At 46.6% G+C, this 24,910-nt stretch overlaps 1 protein-coding gene across 4 annotated transcripts in view; it reads right to left on the minus strand.

Moving 5' to 3' along the window:
- The window catches only part of MAPKBP1 (mitogen-activated protein kinase binding protein 1), a 52,344-nt gene that overhangs the window by 19,423 nt on the left and 8,011 nt on the right, over nucleotides 1–24,910 (minus strand). For all 4 annotated transcript variants that reach the window (XM_082735545.1, XM_082735544.1, XM_082735542.1 and 1 more), the window contains exon 3: nucleotides 8,643–8,734. In XM_082735545.1, coding sequence (XP_082591671.1) covers nucleotides 8,643–8,734 — 92 coding nt within the window. The remainder of the gene's footprint in view (nucleotides 1–8,642; nucleotides 8,735–24,910) is intronic.

Here is a 24,910-nt window from a genome sequence, read left to right on the forward strand (position 1 = left end):
AGGAGCCAAACAAATGGCAATTCTTAAATTACTACTCTTTAAGCACGGAAAGGAAGCTGCAAGGGGGCTCCTGGCGGTTGGGCAACGAGGTGTTAAGGGACTGTGTCAGGTTCTTCCTCTGAAAGAATGGAGGGAAGTCCTGTTAGGATCTCAGCAATGGTAAAAACTTCAAAGGAGGCTTTATTTTTTTGTTCTCGGAAGGCAGCCAGGAAAGGAGAGTTTGATTAAGCTTGGGGAAAGAAAATAGCCACATCTCCATTCACTGAAGGCATGACAAGATTGGAAGGTGGCAAGAAAGGGATGGGGGAAATGCGGAGAGAGAAGCCCCCTCAAACGTCTAGAACAGCAGTGCAGAGGCATGGAAGGAAACAGAAGTGCCATCTCCTGGCTAAGTTAGAAAGAACCACACAAGAGTTTCAGTGCACCGTGAACATGAAGGCTTCCAGTTCCTTCAGTAAGACGTCCTCAGCTCTGCACGCAGTGGGGTTCAGTAACAAGAGTTACCAAAGTAAGCACTTTCTAGGTAGCAGGCACTCTGCCAAGCAGCCTTGATGTCTGGTTTTAGCTAATCCTTCAGCAACCTTGTGACTTTTAGTACAATTATCCCCACTTCAGAGACGGAGAACCAAGATCATAGAACAAAGAACCAAGAGCAGCAAGGTAACTGGGTCAAGGCTACTCAGCTAAAGCCACAGAGAGAGTCAGGATTCCAGAAACAGTGCTCTCAGGGATCTGGAGTGGAGTGAATCGAGGAAAGTGAAGTTGGAGATGAGAGACATGAAATGCAGCTGACCTAACGTGTGCAGGGTGCCTGGCTGGGGAGCCTTTGAGAAGAAGGGAAAGCTGACTGGAGCACTTTGAGGGGAAAAGGATTTGGGCCACAAGATTTTTGGAAATCAGGACAGGGCAGATGAAAACTATAGCAGTTACAGTTACGAGTTCATAAATTTAGATACTTAGATTTTAATACTTTAGTCAGGGGCACCTGGGTGGCTCAGTGGGTTAAAGCCTCTGCCTTCCGCTCGGGTCATAATCCCAAGGTCTTGTGATGGAGCCCCACATCAGGCTCTCTGCTCAGCAGGAAGCCTGCTTCCTCCCCCCACCTGCATCTCTGCTTACTTGTGATCTCTGTCAAATAAATAAATAAAATCTTAAAAAATATATATACTTTAGTCAGTGTGGGGAAAAAAAATCACACACACACACAAACATACACCTGCTTTCCACCATGTTTTCTAATTTTCTTGGTATCTGGGTCGATCTGCTGAGAAGGCCCGTCTCTGCAGGCTCATCTCTCCAGCAGTGACTTCCAGCGTGAGCGGTTACAGGTTACCCGGCTTTCTCATCAGCTCCACAAAAACCATGGCAAAGGGCTTCGGCTGAGAGCTGCTCTGACTCAACCTGACCCCACACATATTCCAGTCGGCCGCACTCCAAATCCAGGAAAAGTAGCTGATGAGGGCTCTATGATATGCTTGTGAGTTTTCCTTTAAGCCCGTCATCCCAAAGCAGCATTGTGACTTTCCAAGGACGGTGCATCAGGCTGCTTAAAACACTGTCCAGGGACACCTGGGTGGCTCAGTGGGTTAGGCCTCTGCTCATGATCCTGGGGTCCTGGGATTGAGCCCTGTGTTGGGCTCTCTGCTCTGCAGGGAGCCTGCTTCCCCTCCCCCTCTGCCTGCCTCCCTGCCTACTTGTGATCTCTCTCTCTGTCAAATAAATAAATAAAATCTTTAAAAAACAAACAAACAAACAAACACTGTCCAAATCACCCCATACTCACTCTGAGTCTTGCTAGACCACAGCACCTTGTTTCCTCCTCCTGATAAGTACAGCTCCATGGGGGAAGGAGGAAGGAGAGCAGTGTGTGTATATAAAAATACAGCACAGATAGAGAGGGAGATGACCAGCTGTGAGGCAACCCTTCCCTTCTCCCACACTGTTCCCCCCCGCCCCCCAGCATAGCCTGGAAAGTTCTCAGGCATGGCATAGAGGAGTTACACAAAGAATAGAAATGTGCAAAGGAGAGGAACACACAGAGATAGACCCCTAAGCTGAAATTTTTACTTTTAATTATTCAGATCTGGAAACCTCCCAATAGAGAGGAAGAGGAAGAAAGAGACCAACCCCTGGTCACAGCTCCACTGGGGAGAGTAGTGCAGGTGCCAAAGGGAGGGTAGAACTTGGCACAGATATCCAAGGTTCCCACTGTGCCCCGCTGGCTGAGGTCCTCGCAAGAGAAGAGAGCTCAACGACACTGATGTGGGAGCCACATCCGTCTTCTGTGACCCTGAGCAAGCTCCCCAGTCTACAGGGAGTGGAGGGTGGGGTGCAGCCTGCATCAGCCTTTGGCCCTCCGCCTTGGCCTCCCGGGCCCTTGACCTCGCCCAGGACAGCAGGCAGGCATCTGCACGTGTGCCCTTACAGCACTGCTGGCCGCAAACCACCACAATGGCTAGGCTGGTCGAAACGGCTGAGTCCCATAATTCAGAACCCCAGGCTGTGGGTGCAGGGAGACAGTGAGGTCTCTGTCCCCCGGGGCCTCGGCCTGGGAGTCACGTGGTGGAACACCAGCACCAGGTGCTGGGCCCACTGCCCAGGAGCTCCTCTGAACCAGGAAGGGCCAAGCGCTCAACACGCCCCTTCCCCGGACAGGTCCAGGCTTGCCGCCATCACCAAGAACCTGGCATTCTCACAGGATCTGCCTCCTACCACTCTCCATCCCCCAGAAGGCAGAAACAAAAGAAGCGTGGGATGAGCAATGACACAGCAGCACAAACAGGGAGCAGGACACAGAAGGTTCAAGCGGAGACCCTGTGCCTTAGCCGTTCTCCTTTCAGACCAGGTGAAAACAGAAGGTGACTCACACGGGACAAGAGGTCCTTCAAGCCTTGCTCACATGTCACCCTCCAGCACGATTTGACATTACAACCCCATGCCCTACCCCCATTCCCTATTCCCTTTCACTGTTTATTGCTTATACTTTTCCTAAAGCACACATTTTATATTCTGTGAGGTTCACTTTGGGGGAGGGAGGAGATCTGCCAGCCCTGTGCAGGTGGTACTTGTATCCGTTTTGTTTACATCTCCAGGGCCTAGAAGAGAGGCCCTCACTCAATAAATATCTGTGATGGAGGGAATAATTGACTAAGTCACTAACCACCAGATCTCAAAGCCAAGGACCCCCTGATGAGCAGAACTGAGAACTAGGGCCCTAGGGCAGGTATGTGTTCTCCCCTACCTCAGGCTTTTCGGACTCATGGTCACCTGAGGGCAGTGTGATGATGGAAGGAACAAGAAAACTGGGGCAAGGCAGACCTGTGTGCTAGCATACTGTGTGATCTTGGGCGCATTCCTTAACTTCTCTGCATCTCAGTTGTAAAACTGTAAAACAGGAAGAGTAATGTCTACCTCACAGAACTGTGGCAGGGACTGAAGAAGACAGTGTGCACAGTGACCAGCACAGTGCTCCTGGCCATTTTCTTGAAGGGGACTCTGGCCCACCACTAACAAGGACAGCGAAATCTGGGGGTCAGCAGTTAACTACGGGAGCCCCCACTGTGGCATCCCAGACACGACTTGTTGGACACTAATGACTCATCAGGATCCTCACCCAGGTGTGGAATTATAAACCATCCCTCTGGATTCACTCCCAAAAGGGAACCATGTAGCTTTAATTATTCTAAGAGACAATGAGTCTAAGATGTTTCCGAAGGCATCCTTGTTTGCCGTCCTCTTTAAATGCCTGCCATCTGGGACCTTCCAAATAAGTGATCCTTTGAGGCCAGGTCACGGGCCCTACTGGCATCTCTGTTTCTGGGGCATTTTATGAGTCCCTCTTCAAAAACAGGAGAGAATGGGGCACCTGGGTGGCTCTGATGGTTAAGCATCTGCCTTTGACTTGGGTCATGATCCTGGGGTCCTAAGATGGAGGCCTGCATCGGGATCCTGGTGGCAGGAAGCCTGCTTTCTCTCTCCCACTCCCCCTGCTTATGTTCCCTTTCTCCCTCCCTTTCTCGTTCCCTTTCTCGCTGTCTCTGTCAAATAAATAAAATCTTAAAACAAATAAACAAACAAAAAAACAGGAGAGAAGACAGAGTACCATGGGTATCAGTGGAGAGCTGGGCAGCACTTCTCTCTGCCCAGAGGACTCTAAGCACGGTCCCTTCTGGAACAAGATGGGAATCTCTGTGGACTCTAAGACTTACGGGCCCCGCCAAAATGCAATGTCTGGGCCCCCGTCCTCCCACCCATTATACTGTAGCCACCACGGCCACCATTCAGTCCCTCAAACAGATACCCAGTTCCTCTTCTCCCTGGCACTTTGGTCCCTGCGGCTTCTGCCACGCGGACCACTGGGAAGTCAGATCCTCACGAGTTCGTTCCTCCTGGCCATTCACACGTTAGCTGAACGTGACCTCCCCCTGAGTCTTAAACACCCACTCCTAAAGCAGCCCCCTCCCCAACCCCAGCCTCGCCAACTGGCCACTTACCCTCCTCTCCATCACTTGGTTTTACTTTCTCAGAACACTTCCCATCTCTGATGTCATCTTGCTCATTTATGGCCTTACACACTTATGGCATACCTGCCCTTCCTGAATCTAAACCCCACAAAGCACAGCCATGCTTCCTGCCCTGCTGCCGTACACCCTGTGCCAGGAACAGTGCCTGGCCCAGAGCAGCTTTCGACAATAGCTGCTGACCAAAAATGAATGAAGGCATCTAGGGCCAAGCCACCTGAGGAAGAGCTAAGGCGACTCAGGGACAGATGTGAGGCCCACAGAGCGACCAGAAGACAGACCCCAAGGGGACCAAGGCTTGTGAGAACCCCTTCACATGACTCCCATCCACCAGGGCACGAAGCCCAGGTGTCCTCTCTCAGGCCCACCCGGTGTCTCCACAGTCCCATGCACTCCCTGGCAAACCGCCACACAGGGCTTGCCCATAGATAGTCAGAAGCTAATTCCATGCGCCCTTAGCTCAGATGTCATTAGAACACTGTTCAGGTCGAGAGACTGTGGTTTCATACCTTGCCCAGTGCTTTGGAACTGGGAGAACCTCAGTGTGATTTCCAGGATGGGCTGAGTGAACGGTAAGGCCTTCTCAGGAAATCTGGGTTTGCCTTTCTCCTCCCTAGCCGAGGCAACGAAGAGGTCTCCTCCAGGCTGCTGGAGAGGGCTCCTCTCACTCCAGTGAGGGCTCTGCCCAGAGCATTCCCCTAGCCCAGGCCCCAGACTGAGGCACTGGGGGTCAAGAGAAGCTCACTCTCAGAATTGACGGGCCCCACCATGGCACTGGGGGCCATGCTGGGCTCTGCAGCACCTGAGCCCTCTACCAAGCCAACCACAGGAGGGGCCCAAGTCAATTATGGATGTGCAACTAAACTGAGTCCCTCCAAGAGGCTATCTGGGGACCACCTGGCCTCCTGGAGTGGGGGGACTCTAGTGTGACAGGTGAGGGGTAGGCTTTTCTGCGGAGAGAACAGCAAAGGGGGAGCTCTGGAGAAGAGATGCAGGAGCCACCAAAACTGAGGGGTCTCTGCAGAGACGTCACCCACCTCTGCCTGACACACAATCCCCCCAATCCCCACTACCCCACCCTCTTGGAGCGGTTTCATTTCCTTTCAAAAAACTTTGTTTTGGTTTGATATTTGCCTCTAGGCCTCCAGGAGACTTTTCTGAGCTTTGTTTTTCTTCTTGTTTCTAGGATACCTGAGCCACTCCTAGAGCAACAAGCACAGTAGGAACTAGAGAGTGGGGGTGGCGTTAGGATCCCCAGATAGGAAAAGAAGAAGAGAAGGGAGGGAAAGAGACTGCTTGGCTCACAGAGATTTTGGGGGCCCCCAGACACCTCAGAAGCACAATAGGGACCTCCAGCACAGAACAAAACGAGAAATACTCAGAAAAAAGGGGCATTTGCAAAGAGAGGAGTTGGAAGTCCTAGGAAATCAAAAGATCAAGGAATAGATCATGTCACCGCCCAGGGCTCACCCAAGCCAAGCACCCTGAGGGAACCTACTAGATACAAAGCTTCCATATACCATCTGGAAGGCTACTGACTCCCAGACACATGTGCCAGCATGGGCCCTGGTCACACACAGAATCACACATCCTTTAGCACCAGGCCTGGGGTCAGGAGTGTGGGGGGAAGAGGTAGGGTGCACAGCTCCACAATCCCGAGGGCAGGCACACTGGGCTCAGCACAGACCAAGCAGCTGCCCAGGTCTTTCCTGCCCATCTCAAATCCAGCCCCAGCCCAAACTCCAACAAGAAGGAACCCAGCTTTCCCAGGCAGAGGCAGGCACGAGTGGAATTCCCCTGAGGCTGGCTGCACAGGGTACCCAGCAACAGAGGTCATTCATCAGCTTGCTTCTGGAAGGGGAGAAGGAGGCCAACCCAGCCTCCGCAGAGGAAAGCTGGTGCAGCTCTCACAGTACCCCCACCACAGACATCAGATGCCAAAGGGAAGATCAGGAGAGGCACTGGTCCCAGAACCCAGACCCAGAAGTTTCCCTGGCATAGACTGAGATGCCCAGAAATTGGGCTCTTCTCAATCGTGTGGCAGGTAGGCAGCTACTCGAGATCCAGCTTTTAAAAAAAATAAGCAGGAAGTCAGGTCTTCCCCGAGCCCACACCATTTTGAGATCGAGAGCTTTATAGCCAGACTACTAGGGTTGAAATGCCAGTGTAGACACCCACCAGCTGTGCGACCTGGAGCAAACTGCTTAACCTCTCTTTATCTTAGCTTCTGCTCTAAATGGGATAGTAGTAGTACCAACCTCACTACCCAGGGTTGCTCTGGGTAGTAAATGAAATCATTCCTTACAAAGTGCTTAGCAAAGGGCCTGGCACAAAACAAGTTGTTGACAAAGGCAGATTTTGGATGGGATGATCAAACTAAGAGAAATCATATACTTGTATAAAAACTACAAGAGTCGCTGTGGAACTCACACTGGGAAAGTGGGCACTCCTGAGCTGACAGTGGGGGAGGACAAGTGGAGCAGGGTGGCCTTCCCATTTCTGGGCTCCCGTGCCCAGCAGCAAGGTACGGAGGTTGACAGAGAGAACCAGAAACAGCAAGGGCACCAAGCCTCCCGAGGAAACACTTTTGCAAGAGCCGAAAGAAACTGTGGCTGAGGGGTTTCTCATCTGCAGGAGCAGAGGAGTGAAAAGGCAGCAAGGGACAGAGGAACACCAGCCCCAGAAACCCTGCTTTTCTTCCATGGCACTGACATCTCTCCAAGTGAGGAGAGTAGGCAAATGTTCAAAGCAGTATTTTTCTTTCTTTCTTTCTTTCTTTTTTTTTTTTTAAGATTTTATTTATTTATTTGTCTGATGGAGAGAGAGTGAAGGTACGAGCAGCGGGGAAGGGCAGAGGCAATGGGAGAAGCAGACCCCCCCCCGAGTAGTCCCCCCCTGACGTGGGACTCGATCCCAGGACCCTGGACTCATGTCCTGAACTGAAGGTAGATGCTTAACCAACTGAGCCACCCAGGCACCTGGTATTTTTCCTAAAAGTAGCTGGAAAGTGGAAACAACCCAAAAGCCCATCAACTGATGATTAGAGGAAGTATGGGACATCCACATAATGGAATATTTTCCGGCCATAAAAAGAAACAAAGTACTCGGGGCGCCTGGGTGGCTCAGTGGGTTAAGCCGCTGCCTTCGGCTCAGGTCATGATCTCAGGGTCCTGGGATCGAGTCCCGCATCGGGCTCTCTGCTCAGCAGGGAGCCTGCTTCCCTTCCTCTCTCTCTGCCTGCCTCTCTGCCTACTTGTGATCTCTCTCTGTCAAATAAATAAATAAATAAAAATCTTAAAAAAAAAAACAAAAACAAAAACAAAGTACTGATACCCAACATGACATGTATGAACATTAAAAACATGATGCTCAGGGGAAAAAGCCTCACAAAAGGCCAGATATTCTACTTAAATGGAATGACTCCACTTATAGGAAATGTCCAGAACAGATAAATCTATAGAGACAGGAAGTGCGTTAGTGGTTACCTGGGGCTGGGGGTCTTGGGGTTAGGGGAGAATGGGGACTAACTGCTAATGGGTATGGGGCTTCTCTTTCGGAGTGACGAAAATGTTTGAAGATGAACTGTGATGGTGGCACCAAACACAGAGTTGTACATTTTAAATGGGCAAACTGTGTGGTACATGAGAAAGTGACTAGAAGGTAGATATTAAAGATGGTGATGGGGGGCACGTGGGTGGCTCAGTGGGTTAAAGCCTCTGCCTTCGGCTTGGGTCATGATCCCAGGGTCCTGGGCTCGAGCCCCGCAGCAGGCTCTCTGCTCAGTGGGGAGCCTGCTTCCTCCTCTCTCTCTCCCTACCTCTCTGCCTACTTGTAGATCTCTATCTGTCAAATAAACAAATAAAATCTTAAAAAAAAAAAAAAAAGATGGTGATGGGAACTGTGTGTAATATCAAGTGTGACTCTCTATGTACTGGGCAGATGGCAACAAGGACAACATTCCACAGAGCCTTGACCTGGCCCTGTTATCTCCTTTACAGAAAAGGTACCAAAACATTCACCTGGACAGATCTCCCGGAGAAAACCAAAAAACCCTTGCCCACCCCAACTGGTTTAGCATGGTTATAAACTCCCATGCAGTAAGCCTTCTTCCAATGTACTTACCCTGCCGGGTAGGCAACTAAACCCGATCGAGGGTCACAGGCAAGTCCTCTGCCTCCAGACACTGTTATTCCAAGTACCTTCTCCAAGGTCACCTGTCAGAGCAAGACAGAGAAGTGACATATGGAACGGGGTTGGGAAGGAAGTGCTGAAGGTACACACGGTCACCTAGCAAACACTGACTACTTTCTTCAGAATAGGGCTACTGACTTCTCCAGGGTCTGTCCAGGCCACATGTCCCTTGGTCACATGGGGGAAAAGCCAGTGTGCGTCGCAGGGTTTTAACAGGGCTCAATCTGTGGGGACCCTGGGAAAGAAAATGAAGAATTAAAGCTCAGCTCATAGCCACAGGGGAAAAAGCATTCCCCCAGATCGAGGGAAGTCTCCATTTACAAGATAAAGCCTACGGTCCCCAGACTGGCCTCTTGGGTCTCTGAGAGTCAGGAGAAGTCACTGATCTTCGTGCCTTGGCAGGCATGAAAGAAAGGCTGCTCTGATCTACCAAGAGTCAGAGGAATGTGAGGTATTAATTAGGTGACTCATAATATCTCTGATCTTTGCATCCCATCACGTTCCTCCCCTCCACCAGAGAACTCTACCCACCTCAAACATCCACACCAGTTCATACAGACTATGAGCCTAGGAGACAGAAACATGACTTGATGCTGTGTTTTGCCAAGCACAGATGCTCAGAGTACTCTAATTATTATTATTAAGCCCCACTCCCACAGAGATGAAAGGGAAACATGTGTAAAGTGCTCAGAGATTCTGAGGACATGGCCATATGCGACATTCACCATCACTCTCACCAACAATATTGTTACCCAACACTGGACGCTCAGCCCTAGGGCGTACACTGAACTAACCTCAAATTAGCTCACTGGCTTTTCTGCTAGATGATCCCATGAGAGATTCAAAATGCCCTGGAACCTCTTCTCACTCCACCTCACTGTCAGAACATCTTGCTTGATAGAGGGCCGCCCTCTAGTACTGTCTGAACTCCCTGTACTGGCCCTGCTCAGAGATGTCCTTGTCTCTCTGTTGGCTCAGAGAAAGAGGCATCTGAATGCGGAAAGGTCATGTAAATAGGCTACAGTGTACTCTGCTAAGAGCCTCGGAGGCCCTAGGAGGGTGATGTGAATCAGAAACACTTCAGGAGTATTCAAGTCTGTAGCAGGGTGGTCTACTCCTAGTCCAGGCCAGTGTCTAGAGGGGAAACCCAAACGGGATACTTGGTGGCTCAGTGGGTTAAGCACTTGCCTTCGGCTCAGGTCATGATCCCAGAGTCCTGAGACTGAGTCCTGCATCACGCTCCCTGCTCAGGGAAGCCTCAAGAAGCCTGCTTCTCCCTCTGCCTGCCTCTCTCTCTGACAAATAAATAAATATATATATATTTTATTTTTAAAAAAATAGGGAAGGAAAACCGAGATTCAGTTAGGGTGGTTAGGATCTCTCCTCTCTTACTGTTCCAGCTGGAGAATTCAAAGTCCTTCTAGAGGGCTGGTTTAAATTCTTATCTCCAAGGACCATTTTAGCTTGAATTAGGTTAGAAAGAAATGCCCTTTGGTGGCCAAAGACCAAAATAACCCCCCGGGACATGATAGTTAAAACCTATTCCTCCAGAAAGGCCCCCAAGAGTCTTCTGAGCTCCCTGGGGGATGTGGACCAGTAATTCCAACTTGTGTCTACTCACTGACAGAGGCAGGTTAGTCCCACAGCCAACCCACAGCCTTCTGACAAGCACCGGACTTGCCAGTAACCGTGGGGCCTACCTGAGCCACTAAGCCTAGTGTGGGATAAACTAACTGTACCTGTGTTCTTGAGAGTTTGCCCTAACTTATGCCTCCTTCCTCACTTTTTCTTCACTGCGTAATGCCTTGGCACCCAGTGAGCATGCTGAAAGGTCTGAGTACCAGGCACACTGGGTAGGGAGCACAAAACACCCCCATGGAAGTCTGGGGAAAAGCTCAGCTCAATGCACCACTCCCCATCCTGGCACTGTGATCTCCAGCTATCCCAGAGGGAGGGCACTCGGGAACGTTCCTGCTGCACCAACTGCCTGCTGCAGACAGAACAGAAAGAGAGAGAAGAACCCAAGGCCAGCATCACCCACATAGATGGGAAAGGTCACAGAATCAGGGGCAGTGAGCTAAAAGGCTGCTCAAGTCCTATTCCTTTCCAGCGAATCATTTCAGGTAAATCCTTTGGATTCAAATTTGTATCAGTCCCTCACTTAATGCTATGGCTTTGGTCCCAAAGAATTAGACCAGTCTGCCTGTTCTCAGCTCTCCTTCCCTCTGCCAGTAGTCTGGGTAGGTGTTTTGGGGACAGATGATAGAGTTCCATAAAAGATTCATTCTCAAACTAGCTTGGACTTTTCAACAGCAAGCGAAAGCAGGAAGGAGATGTCAGTTACTCCTACCTTTAAGGCCAGTGTTCACCAAACGTTTTTGACCAAAACCCACAGTAAGCAAGACAGTTTATAGGTTTCTATCATGACCAGGTATATAGATCCATGTACATGTGTGCATGTACACACACACTGAAATAAAAGTTTCACAAAACAATACTTCCCTGATCACATGTGATATACTTGATTTTCTATCACATTCTATTTCATTAAAAAAATGATACTGGTCACAGCCCAGGGTATTGATTTCATGGCCTACAAATGGGCTGGAAGTTCCAATTTGAGAAACTGCTGCAGACCACCTTTTCCTTGCTGGGCCTGGGTTCCAGGCTCCGATGTCTAGCAACTTTTGTGTTCCTTGGGCCCTTTCCTCCTAGGACTCTTGGCGGTGGGACAGACATCCGGGCTAGGAAACCCCATGGGCAGAAGTTTGCCTGGGCTCCAAACTTGGCTTATTTTCAAAGGATTTATGGGTTTTGGCTTTTTCTAACTTTCTGAACAACTATCCAAAGACAAAAAAAGGCAGTTTCCTTTGGCTCTGCGGAGTGGGAGGAGCAAGGGAAAAACATTCAGGGGCATCAGCTGGTTTTTATTTTATGTTCTAACTCAAACCAGCTTCCTGTTTGCAGGGAGGTTTTGGGCTGAATTCCACTTTCAAAGGATCTGAGAGAGTCCAAAGCTCCTGTGAGGCCTCCAACATCTAGGCTTATTTTGAAAGGGCCCAGCATGATAGAAATTATAAATGGACTCTCTCCCCATCATAACCTCCATATCCCCTCCTTCTGAAAAGGTGATACAGCTTCCATCTACCGTAGAAAATGAATGCCCCCTGAAAACACACCGGCAGCTGAACACCCAAGTTCAAGCAGCGGGGTGCCTGAGCCAGCTTCCACGAGCTTAGGACAGCGGACAGTGCCCTTGTCTTCCCACCTCCTCATTGGGGGGCGGCACACTGGGAGCCCGAAATCACTACAGTGGGAGTACTTACACCGTGGAAATCAGCAAATGCTACAAATCAGGGCTCTTTTTTTGTCCCCAGGGAGAGCCTGTAAACATTCAGCAACACCCCACTGAGTTCAGGCTGCTGTTATCTCCCACTTGGACTATCATTCCCATGTGTTCTCCCTGCTTCCGACCTTGGCCCCTAGAGTATTCTTCTCAACATGACAGGCCACAGTGGGGTGGTTGTTGTTCTGTTTATTTTTTAAGATTTTATTTATTTGACAGGCAGAGAGAAAGTACAAGCAGGGGGAGCAGCAGGCAGAGAGAGAAGCAGGCCCCCGCTGAGCAGGGAGCCCGAGGTAGGGCTCAGTCCCAGGACCCTGGGCTCATGACCTGAGCCAAAGGCAGATGCTTGACTGAATGAGCCACCCAGGCACCACCAGAGTGAATTTTTTTTTTTTTTTAATATATATGAGATCATGTTATTACTCAGCTCAAAACCCTCCACAGGCTTCCCATCCTTCAGTTCAAATTCAAACACTTTACCCTGTTTACAAAGCCCTAAATCATCTGGCCTCTGGCTCCCTCTCTGACCTCATTTCCTCCACTCTCCGCCTCTTCCTCCACCTCAGCCACACTGGCTGCCTCAAGCACCTCAAGCAGATTCGAGCTTCAGGTCCTGCGTATACTCTTCCTTCAATTAAAATGCTCTTCCCTCAGCTGTTCACAGAGCTACTCCCCTCAGGTTTTTGCTCAAAGGTCTCCTCCTTAGAGAAGGCTTTCCAGACTCACTTTGTTGTTACCATTCTATACCTAACTTACCCTGTTTTATCTTTCTTCATAGCACTTCGATTCAGGTAGTGACCCTACACTGATTACATTTCCATCCACACACTTACTGTCCATCTTACTGCCCAGGTAAGGGTGAGCACAAAGGGAGCTTAATGGTACAGGGACCATTTTGTTTCTTAAGCTGAGAGTAGGCAGACAGTTGTTCATTCTATATCTTTACTGTATGTCTTAAATATTGCACAGTCATTGTTAAAGAAAAGATAATGGACTAGGACGTGCCATGGGGCTCAGTACCTCATGAACAACATCCTTCTGGAATTCATACCTTTGGTTCTCTTTTCCCCTGTAAGCAATGGCTTTTGGATACTCACTGACCCAACAATGTTGGGGGAAAGGGTACAAAGAACTCAAGAATATGAGTTTCTGTTTGATTAGGTTTCTCACTTATGTGCTTCTAAGACTGCACGTTTTTATGATGCTCTGACACGCCATTTTCAGTGGAAGCTTTCGACAATCACTATCCCTTCTCCTGACTGCTAAGCATGGCAGCAGATAATAAAAGAGCGCTCCCTCAGCCTGGGTCCCTGAGTAACTTTGATGAACAGAGCCCCTGTGCTGACCCATAGTGAATATGAGCATGAGCAAGAAATAAACTATCTGTTAAGTCAGGAAGATTTTGAGGTGACTTTGTTACCACAGCATGACATAACCTGGCAATTTTCATACTTTTTGGTCTCTTACACCCTTTGGTTTCTTTACACTCTTAGAAATTACCAAGGACACCAAAGAGCTTTTATTTGTATCAGCATATTAGAAGTTACAATAGAAATAGTTTAAAATATTTGTTAATTCACTTTAAAATAATAATAAATCCATACCTGTTAATATTTTTATTAAGGATAACTCTATCTTCCAAAACAAAAAAAATTTCAGTGAGAAGAATAGCATTATTTAACATTTTTGCAAGTCTCTTCAATGTCCAGCTTCCCAGTAAACAGCTGCATTCTCCTATCAGCATCTCCATTCAATCTGTTGTGATATGTCATGCTAGTTGATGATGAAGAAAATCTGGCCCATTTGGATATGTAACTGGAAAAGGGAGGGATCTCACAGATGCCCTAAAAGGGGACCCAGGAATTCCCAGCCCATACTTTGAGAACCAAACACCTAACCTGTCCTGAATAAGATAGCATTTTCCCACATAAGGAAGCAAGCCCACCAGTGTGCGAGTACTGGTCTCAAGCATTGTTGAGGAAACTGAAGCAGGGAAGAGATCCTGTGAGAAAAGAGCTGTCCTGAAAGTCTGGGATGGGGCCCAAGGTACTGAAAGGAAAGTAAGTCATAAACCCTCACTGTCTGCATGCCAATGAAACCTAGCCGAAAAGACAACCAATCCAGGTAACTGATTATGGCCAGTGACTTGGGACACAGCCACTATAGGCAGCTGGCACCCTGATACAGCCACACAGTTCTAGAACATCACTTCATGCACATGTGAAAACAGAAGAAGAGAGCACCCACATCAGACTCTACAATGATCTCCTCCACATCCGAAAGCCCAGAAGCAGAGAAAATGCTCAAGGCGTGACCCAGCCTTTGCTTTGGCAGATGGGGAGTGTTGAGATGGAGGAAAGCCTACACCAGCCTGAGAGGCGGTATCATCTGTCCCCAGAAGCGAGGACACAGGAGGGCAGAAATTACTACAGACAAACTTCGAGGGAGGCCTTGAATAGCCACCCCTCCCAGCACACACTTGGCAGAGCAGTACCGTACCCTCCTGAGAGAAAGAAGGAAAGCAAAATCATCCCTCACCTTAATGAGATAAAGGGATAACTTCATAATAGCCTAATCCCAAGAGAGAAGGAAAGACAATAAGCCAACTGTTTAAGTGCTCTTCTGGCTCTCATTAAAGGAGATGGAAAAAACAGGTGGCCAAGGGGCAATAGACAGGACAACTTGCTTATACTAGGTAGAATAATATTTTCCAAATGTGCAGATTGTAGCTTATTAATGGGACCTGAAATTGACTGATTTAGTGGGTAGTGAATAAATACAGCAGAACACAAAACAGATCTCACAGCATGTAGTGACAGTAGGTATTGACCATGAAACTTCTGTTGGGAGGGGTGTATTCTGGGTTACAATATAAAATGTATCTCTTAATGTGGGTCATCCTCAAAGAAGTTTGAAAATCACCAGGATGGTATAGGAGATCCTAAGATGAAGAATACACAAACTCTACCCTCTATTCTCAAAATCCATTAGGGAGAAGTGCCTGGGTGCCTCAGTGGGTTAAAGCCTCTGCCTTCAGCTCAGGTCATGATCCAAGGGTCCTGGAATCTAGTCCCACATTGGGATCTCTGTTCAGCAGGGAGCCTGCTTCCCACTCTCTCTCTCTCTCTCTCTCTCTCTCTCTCTGCCTGCTGCTCTGCCTAGTTGTGATCTCTGTCTGTCAAATAAATAAATAAATAATCTTTTAAAAAATCCATCAGGGAAAATTCATGATATATTACAAAGCAACCCCCAGTATGTGATAAGCGTCATAAGAAAGATACAAAGTGCTCAAAAGAGGAGGAAGAGAAATGATTTCTGAACAGGATCAGGAAAGGAAAACCAAAGAGGCTTTCTTGAAGGTCGAGATGGTATTTGACCTGGGCCTTGCCATAAGGATAGGATCTTAACAGGTGGAAATACAGAAAAAAGGAATTCTCAGTAGAAGCAGCTGCATGAACTAAAGCTTGGCAGAAGGAAATGACAGAGCAGGTGAGCAATGGTGAATGCAGACAGTGTTAGGAGAGTAAGTCGGGAGAGGCAGACTTGCAACCAGACCAGGAAGAGCCTTGAATGCCAAATGAAGTGGGGTCATCTGTAGGCTCTGGGAAGCCACTGAAGGATTTCAAGCTGGAGACTCAGTCAAAGCTATGTTTTGGTGATGACATATGTGAGAAAAACAACACAAGCAGGGAGCCCAATCAGGAGGCTGTTACAACAGTTCAGGTGAGAAGTAATGAGGATTTAGACCAGCATGAAGATAATGAGAGCAGAAAAGACATGATGGGTTCAAAAGTAACAAGGCAAATAGAATCAGCAAGACTGGGCACTTGACAACTGTGGAGAAAGAAGGCAGAAGACTCAAAATTTTTAAACTCAGAGATAGAGAACATGAAAAGAAATGGTGCAGGATCAGAATGCAGACCTGGGTCTGGATAAAGGAGGAAGGATGGGAGCCAGTGATGTCTGTTTTAGGCATGCTGAATCCAAAACATTTCCGGGATATTCAATAGGAACCACAGAATATGCACTTTAGCAACATAAACATGGAATTAAATGCCTGGGAAAGAGGTCAGGGCTCGAAATAGGTATCTGAGAATTATTTGCATGGAGGTGAAAACCACCACTGAAAGTACAGTAGAAGATGGAGGGGGTAGGGGGGAGAGGCTGAGGAAAGAATCGTGCAGAGTAACTATTTTTAGAGTATGGAGAAGATGAGATGCCAGGCAATTAGAAAGAGAGGAGGAGACCCAGGAAGTCAGTGAAGGGGAGAGCACCCAGAAAGGAGAGGGAGTTGATGTAAGTGCCCAAAAGAAGTGAAGGAGGCAAGAAAAGGACTCTCCAGAGTCCAGAACCATCTTCAACACAGGCAGCAGAGCACAAGGTTCCAAGTAGTCCCAGACTCCTAAACACGTGATCCCGGGAAGCCTGGGGAGGGTCATCTAAGCCTCTCTGGTCTCTCCATTAGGGCCCTAGATCGGCTCAGTCCAGAGGCTAAAGTAGAGGCACCAGGCAATGAAAGATCCAGCCTGTGGAGCTAATACAATGGCTCTCCCAGCGAAGGGCTTCTTGTTGGAGTCTGAGATAGAAGTGACATGGAGTTGCCCTTCCTTGCTCAGCGTGAGGGTCCACTCCAGTGAGTCTGCAAGGGCAAGTTGGCAGCTGCTCCCTTAAGGAAGAGAACAAAGAGGCCAGAGCCACAAAAGGCCTGGATCATCTAGGACAGAGTTGACCTCAAAGTGGTAAAGAAACCCAGCAACTGGGAGGAAGGTGACCTCTGGTTTTGTTGCCCCCAGTTCCTTTCTTCCCCCCTCCCTTTCCCCACTTCTCAATCCCACTAACACAAGCTATAAATACTTGAATTGTAAGTCATTCCAGCAAAACCATGGGCTTGCTATTTCTATAAACAAGCATGTCACAGACCTGTCCATGGCAGAGCACTCTCCGCCTTCCCCTCCCTTCCTGCAGGTTAAGAATAACTATGCTTGTCTCTTACCCACGCACTACACTCTAATCTCACAGAGCAGATTCGCCACCAGATTCTGACAATTGCTGCTTATAAAAAAGCCACAGAGAAAGCCCAAGGCCAGCAGGCTTTGTGCATGGACTTCGCCAGCTGGGCAGGGACCCAGTGCCTGGCCTGGGGAGGGGGAGGGGAGAGGTGCCCAAGCTCAATCACTCCTGCTCCTTCAGAGTCCAAAGTGCCATCTGGTCAGAGGCAGGAAGGGCCACGACGGCCACGACAAGACTGCAGGACAGATCCTGCCTCTCCATGCTGCTCCTGGCCTCCATCCTGTCTGGCTGATTTATAGTTCTACCCTCTATGCCACGAAGACTTCCAGAGACAAGTAACTTCCAAAATGACCGAAAAACTGGGCTCCCAAGCTTAGAGTTCAGCATAATCTGGAGCTGAGCCAAATTCTCCAGGTTGGGATTAAAATAGCCTCAGCTTCTAGGAAGGTAAATCTGCCCCAGCTTGGGAGGAGGTGACCTTAGAGATCCTCTGGCCATAAGCCCCTGAAGACTAGAGAACAAAGGTTCTCAGTCCTGGCCTACCAACAGAATTACTCAGAGGGTTTAACAAGTCTTTCTCAGTTATCAGTCCTTACCCTATGATTCTCACTCAACAGACATGGAGCCGGGGGTTCGGAGTCTGCATATTAAAGCTCTCCAGAGGGCTCTAATGATTAATCAGGTAGTGAACTATAAATTAAAGCATTTTGCCTTTTTATTTCCAAATATCAGCCCCTCCTGGGACTAAGGAGAAAACAGTGCTCCAAATGCTCTCCTAAGAATATCCAGACCCATGGGGTGTGAAAGGTCTGTGCAAAAAGAGAATCTACAGCTGTAACAACTGCTATTCACTGAATGTGTACTCTGCCAAGAACTGTACTAGGCAATTTGTAATATTGTTTCATTTAATACCCTTGACAACTTTTTTTATTTTTTTATTTTTTAAAGTAAGCTCTATGCCCAACGCGTGGCTTGAACTCCTCACCTCAAGATCAAGAGTTGCATGCTCCACTGACGGAGCCAGCCAGGCGCCCCTTACCCTTGACAGCTTCATGAAGGACAGGCATTATCTCCATTTTTCAGATGAAGGAATCAGGTTAAGTAGTGAGTGGAAGACCCAGTATTTAAACCTATGTCTGCCTGCCTGGTTCCAGAAACTCTCGTGACCTGAGGAGGGAGTTCGAGTTCTCCCAAACCATCAGAATGGTGCAGTTTGTGGAAAAGCACCTGGGGAAGTCCCCAGGCCTTCATGGCAGCATCAGGGATAGGTCTAGGAACCAAGGCAGAAGGCAGAGGGCACAGGACGAAGTAGAGGGGAATAGGGTCCTCTCTTGCTAGTTTTAACATACTTTTTTAAATTAGCAAGTCTTATCAGTATCTGAAATGGGTCTAAAAAATGGGTTCTGACCTCTCCTCACTGAATGGTTGCAGAGAAAAATAAACAGAGGATCTTCTAATGCCAGAGTAGCACCTCACCCCAGGGCCTGCTCATGTCCAGCCAGCTCTAGAACCTATAGTCAACATGGACAGCTGACACCCATTTCCAAGGCAAATGACATCATAGTGTCCAAAGCAGCAGCCTCTGATTTCGTGTGCAGATGGAGGAAGAGGTGAGGGCAGCATTAGACCTCAGACCTGAGTTCTGGAAATCAGAGATCCCAAGCTAAGGGACTCTGTTATGGTATCACCATCAGCTTGCACCCAAGTCCAAAGAGCAATGCTGACAACACAGTGCCTGGTACAGAGCAGCACTTCCACTCTCTCTTTCTCTTCCAGTTATCAGGAAGGCCAGGATAGGAGGTACCTCAACTTAAGCTACCAGAATAAGAGGGAAAAAAATTTTTTTTTCCTATCTAGTGTCAGTCCTTCCTATAGCAAGACCAGAACCGCAAACAACACTTCATTAGCAAAAGTCTGATCATGAAGAAAGGTCTAAGTCCTCCTCATTCACCAGCTCTACATGCCTGAGTTTTCTTAATCTGTTGCTTCCAAACTTTGTAACCAGGGAGAATACTAAGTGTTCCTTATCTGAACTAAGTGTGCAATGTGGATGTGTGATCTGGGACAAAAAGGACAGTGGGGGAGGATCTTGGTACCCCTGTAATCATGCCAGCTTGGGCCATGAGACTCCCCTCTACAAAATGCTCACTTCTTTTCCATTCTGAATCCCAGCACCCTGAACTAGGCCTTCAGCACCGCATTCCTGTATATAGCAATGACTTTCTAATCAATTTCCTTCCTATGGACCCTGTCCTCTTCTCCCTTGACCTGTCAGAACAATCTTGCCATAGCACAGCTTTGATCACATTCCTCCCCTGCTCAAAAACTTTCAATGGCTCCTCACTGCCGACAAAATAAATTATGAATGTCTTAGTCTGGCAACTGCAGCTCTCTGTCAAGTGATCATACCTTTCTTCTAATTCTATTTCCTACTACTCACCTATATGAATCATGTGCATTTGTCAATCTGGATTATTCATGATTCTGGAAAGGTGCTTTGGGGCTTTAGTTTATAATCTTCTTCTACCAAGAAGCCCTTCCCTTCCACCACCCCCTCCTGAAATCCTTCCCTTCCTCTCAAGGATCAGCTCAAATATCATATCCCCTGTGATTCTTTGCACGATCACCGTGGCCAGGAATGATTCATTCCTTGTTTGGTACTCTTACAACGGTAATATGTGCCTCATTCACATGGCCTGTGCTACTTAGCACCTCGTACGGAAGTTCTTTATGGATCTGTTACTTCTCTCCTACTAGTCTCCTGAAAGGCAGAGGCCATACCTACACTCTATGCTTACAACACAGAACACAGTGTTTAATAAATATCTGAGTCCATGTTTTAGTATTTTAAAAATATTTGTGAATACTCTGGTTCATCTTACCCAGTAAGTTCTTTAACCTCCTAGAGAATTCTCCATCTATCACAGCCAGCCCTAGAAGTTGGAGCAGGAAGCAGGATTTTTATGCCTTTCCAGAAAGAATGGGGAATAACCCATGTGCTTTAAATGATTACAGACAAAACCATTTCATCCTTGACTTTAGTAAATATATGTATGGCATATATTTATGCCATACATATATTTACTTCACAAGTCTGACAAAATCATAATTAAAGACTAAGTCTAAAGAGATCAGAGGTAATATTTATTTATTTATTTAAAGTAGGCTCCACGCCCAGCATGGAGCCCACTGCAGGATTTGAACTCATGACCCTGAGATCAAGACCTGAGCTTCAATCAAGAGTCAGAGGCTTTTTTTTTTTTAAATATTTTATTTATTTATCAGAGGGAGAGAGGGGGAGAGAGCGAGCACAGGCAGACAGAATGGCAGGCAGAGGCAGAGGGAGAAGCAGGCTCCCTGCTGAACAAGGAGCCTGATGTGGGACTCGTTCCCAGGATGTTGGGATCATGACCTGAGCCGAAGGCAGCTGCTTAACCAACTGAGCCACCCAGGCGTCCCAAGAGTCAGAGGCTTAACTGACTCAGCCCCCCAGGCACCCCTCAGAGGTAACTTTTTAAATAAAAATGACAGTACTGTTATTTAAAAAGAACATTACCTCTCCTTTATAATCAGAAATGGATACAGCTATAAGTAGTTATTCTGGATGTTGAAACTATGAATAACATGTTTTCTTTATGTTTCTCTGTATTATTTGTGTAAAAAATCTTTTCAGAAAGCATATGTACTGGGGTGCCTGGGTGGCTCAGTGGGTTAAAGCCTCTGCCTTAGGCTCAGGTCATGATCTCAGGGTCCTGGGATCAAGCCCTGCATGAGACTCTCTGCTCAGCAGGGAGCCTGCTTCCTCCTCTCTCCCTTCCTGCCTCCCTCCCTACTTGTGATCTCTGTCAAATAAATAAATAAATAATCTTTAAAAAATAAATAAAGAAAGCATATATACTTCAGAAAGTATTAAAAAAATATTTTGTTTACCAAAGCTAACCAAGAAAATATTTCCAAAGATACAAAAAATGAATTATCTCCAAAAAAATGAATCACCTCAAATTCAACAAGTTAATGATGAATTTGTGAGAAAACATTTTTATGTCCTATCATTGCAAAAAAAAAAAAAACCCAAGTTATAATTTCATATATAGTTTTCAACATTTGTGCATAACTTTGTGCTTGCGTGAGTATACAGATTTTTAAAGTTAAGCATTTTAGATTTAAATATGAAATACACAGGTTTAAATTGGATACCTTTATCTTTATTGTTTTCTACTTACAAAAATAATACAGACTTATTGTAAAAAAATTCCAACGTTACAGAAATATAGAAATGTAGACAGTGAATGTCCGCCATAATCTACTAGCCCTCCCTGAGGAAACCAATATTAACAACAGTTTGGTATTTATAGCCTCACTTTTTTTTTCTATGTATATACTGACATACAGCTTTTAACAAAAATATAATCATTAACATAAAAAGTTATATAGTTTCTTTTTGTCACTTAATATATCTTGTATACCCTTTCACATCAGTAAATATAGATTGACCTCATTCTTTTGAGCAAGTGCAAGGTGTTTCATTTCATGGATTTATCCCAATTCCCTATTGATGGCTACCCAGACTACTCCAAAGATTTCACTATTGCGAATAACACCAAAAAATAATAATAATAATAAAATTCAGTCATATACACTTTTGTGTGGTGTGAATGTTTGCATAGAATAGATCCCCGAATTATAACTGCTAGATCAAAAGATGTGAATATATTAATGCTGCTTCTAATTGATATCACCAAATTGTGCAAATTAGAAAACTTAAAACAATGGGTTATAAATTTAACACGTTTTCACTCTGTCTTTAAAGTCTTAGTCTGAAAGGGAGCTCTAGGACTAATTCATTTCCCAAATTATTTTTCAATACAAATGAACTGGCTCCCAAAGAAGAAAAATTATCTCTAGAGAAGCTAGAGATTTTTAATCGCAGTTAAAAAGCATGTGCGTCCCTCCAGTGGTTTCTAAATAGAGTAAACTAGGACTCCTACCTCCCGTCCTGGTTCATGGGTTTGACTTTTCAAAAGTTCCCAAAAATCATACCCAAGGCCCTGAAATAATAAACTATACAGGAGTTGGTATTAAGAAAAAATGCTTGCTAAGCCTTTCTCTTGGTCAGTATTGTTGATACAAGTTACAATATTGGCAAGAAAAACGTACTGAAGATAACTGAAAGCTGCATGTGGAGGATGATTAAATGTTGAAACAGAAGAGGCTGAACCTGCAAAAAGGGACTCCTTGCAAACGTAAATCTGAACGAATAAAATCTTGCCAGCAAATGAGAAAAAAATTCCTGAATATTTTAGAAAGCTATGGACCCTCATAACATTAGCAACCCCTTAACAGCGATAAACTTATTTAGACCTTACAGTGTGCTTTCACATTCATTAGCTCTCCTTTAATCCTCACAATAGCCCAAGGAGGAAGCCCTCCCTCAGTGTTCTCACTTTACAAAGGAGAAAGAAGCCAGCACGCGCTCTCTCTCTCTCTCTCTCTCTCTCTCTCACACACACACACACACACACACAGACACCTGACTACTCAATGTACAGCCCAAGGAAATGCAGCAGGGGCTTCACTCAGGAGCCTGGGTGAACTGCAGAGTTCCAGGATAGACCCAAATCTGAAACTGCTTTTTTAACCAGACCACTCATGGCCTCTTGCCCCTGCCCACTAACCTGCCTGCACATTCATTCTTAGAAACCCTATTCACTAGCCAGTTCTGGGTTTGCTATGAGGGCCAGTCGTGAAGACAGTTGCTGGCGGGGTAGGGTGGGGGTGGGGGGGGATGCCTCACTAGAGAGATCAAAGCAGCCTGGGGAAAGAAGGACACCGTAAGGAGAAAGGACATGTTTAGTCTGCACCAGGTTACTATGCCATATGAAAACAATCATGGATGTGTGCCTTTTCCCAAACAGAAGTTGAGCATCAGGATAACTCAAGGAGAGCAGCTACAGGCTGCCTACCCCATGTTTGGTTCTGACAAGCAGCTGCTTGCTTTTCTCCAACGCAGCAGTCCAGAAGTGGCAAGGGTCAGAGTCTCTGAGCAAGCTCTGAGCTCCTCCCCCACGATCAATCGCAAACTGCCTGTGGGCTGCCCTCCACCACCCAATCCACCTGGCCTGGGGCTTCCTCTCCTCAGATGACCTAGGGCAGCTGCAGGAAAGCATGTATTAAGATCCCATGCTTTTGTACCCATAATGTTACCATCATTGCCTATTTGACAAAAGAAATGAAAATAATACAAATCTGAGGTCAGGGGAGGCAAGATCCTTGCTCAAGGAACTTAGCAACCTTGGAGCCTGCCCAACCAAAGAGTCAGGTGGGCATATGACCTCATTTTTGCTCTTTTTCATGGTCACTTGAACTCCAGCTGTCATCATCGAGATCAGCTCTGGCATGGGGCATTTTAGATGCATTTTTTCCACAGAAAATAGGCATTTTAACTCAGCAATTCTCCACTGTTTCAAAGACAAGGTCAGTTGTGAGTAGGGAGAGGCAAAGAAATAAAAAGGCAGAAGTAGCAAGCCATCAGGAGTGTGAGCTACACATTCTGGTTCAAGGCCCTTGAGTCCCCCCACACCAAAACAAACAAAGCATCTGCTGGTCTCCACTTTACTCCGCCACCTCACTCCAACCCCAGAGAGAAGCAGCAACTACTTGCAGCTTATGGTCATCTGACATGAAAGAACTGTGCCCGGTCAACTTGACATTCATGGACCCACAGAACCACTGTGTATAACAGTACAACTGCTCCTAATGGTACCACAGGGCAAGAAGTGGAAATCTGGAGTTGAGGGTGGGAAGAAATGCAAGGATGTAATGGGAAAGGAGGGTTACCAAATGATGGCTCTAAAATAATCTGAGAGGGGTATCAGGGTGGCTCAGTCGGTTAAGCAGCTGCCTTCCACTCAGGTCATGATCCCAGGGCCCTGGGATCAAGCCCTGCACGGGGTTCCCTGCTCAATGGAGAGCCTGCTTCTCCCTCTCCCTCTGCCTGCCACTCTGCCTACTCTGCCTAATTGTGCTCGCTCTCTCTGTCAAATAAATACATAAAATCTTTTTAAAAAATAAATTATTTTGGGGCGCCTGGGTGGCTCAGTGGGTTAAGCCACTGCCTTCGGCTCAGGTCATGATCTCAGGGTCCTGGGATCGAGTCCCGCATCGGGCTCTCTGCTCCACGGGGAGCCTGCTTCCTCCTCTCTCTCTCTGCCTGCCTTTCTGCCTACTTGTGATCTCTCTCTGTCAAGTAAATAAAAATCTTAAAAAAAAATAAAAAATAAATTATTTTTAAAAAATAAACATGGGGACCATGTTTTAATTACATACAATATGATGTTATTGTATTTCATAATTTTTTTAAAGTTAGTTTTGTTTTTTAAGGGCCACCACCTTTAGCAAGGTTAGCTGGGCATATGGGGAAATGACCAGGGGCACCACTAAAGGAATATAGATCTCAAAGCCTGAGAAATATGATGGGAAGTTAGAAACTGTAGTGTGCTCAGCATGAATGAGAGGCAATGTTCAAATCCAGAAGAACCTAAGAAACTCCCTTCTCAGGATTCCTCCAAAAGAGAATCTACCATACTGAAGAAAAAAAAAAAAAAAAAAAAAAAAGAAAGAAAGAAAGAAGGAAGGAAAGAAAGAAAGAAAAAATCAGTCATGTGGTTTCACTAAGTGCTCCAAGATCTTTGAGTAAATTTAAATCTCAGCTATGAAAGAAGGGGCAAGGAGGGGAAAAGGTCTTTAGCTTCATTCCAGTTTTAGGAAGAGATAAAGTATATAAACTTAGAATCTAATCTAAAAAAAAAATAGAGTGTTTTATAGATTACAGAAGCAACAAAAA

The sequence above is a fragment of the Mustela nivalis genome (assembly GCF_964662115.1).
Source record: "Mustela nivalis genome assembly, chromosome: 6".
NCBI classification, from domain to species: domain Eukaryota; kingdom Metazoa; phylum Chordata; class Mammalia; order Carnivora; family Mustelidae; genus Mustela; species Mustela nivalis.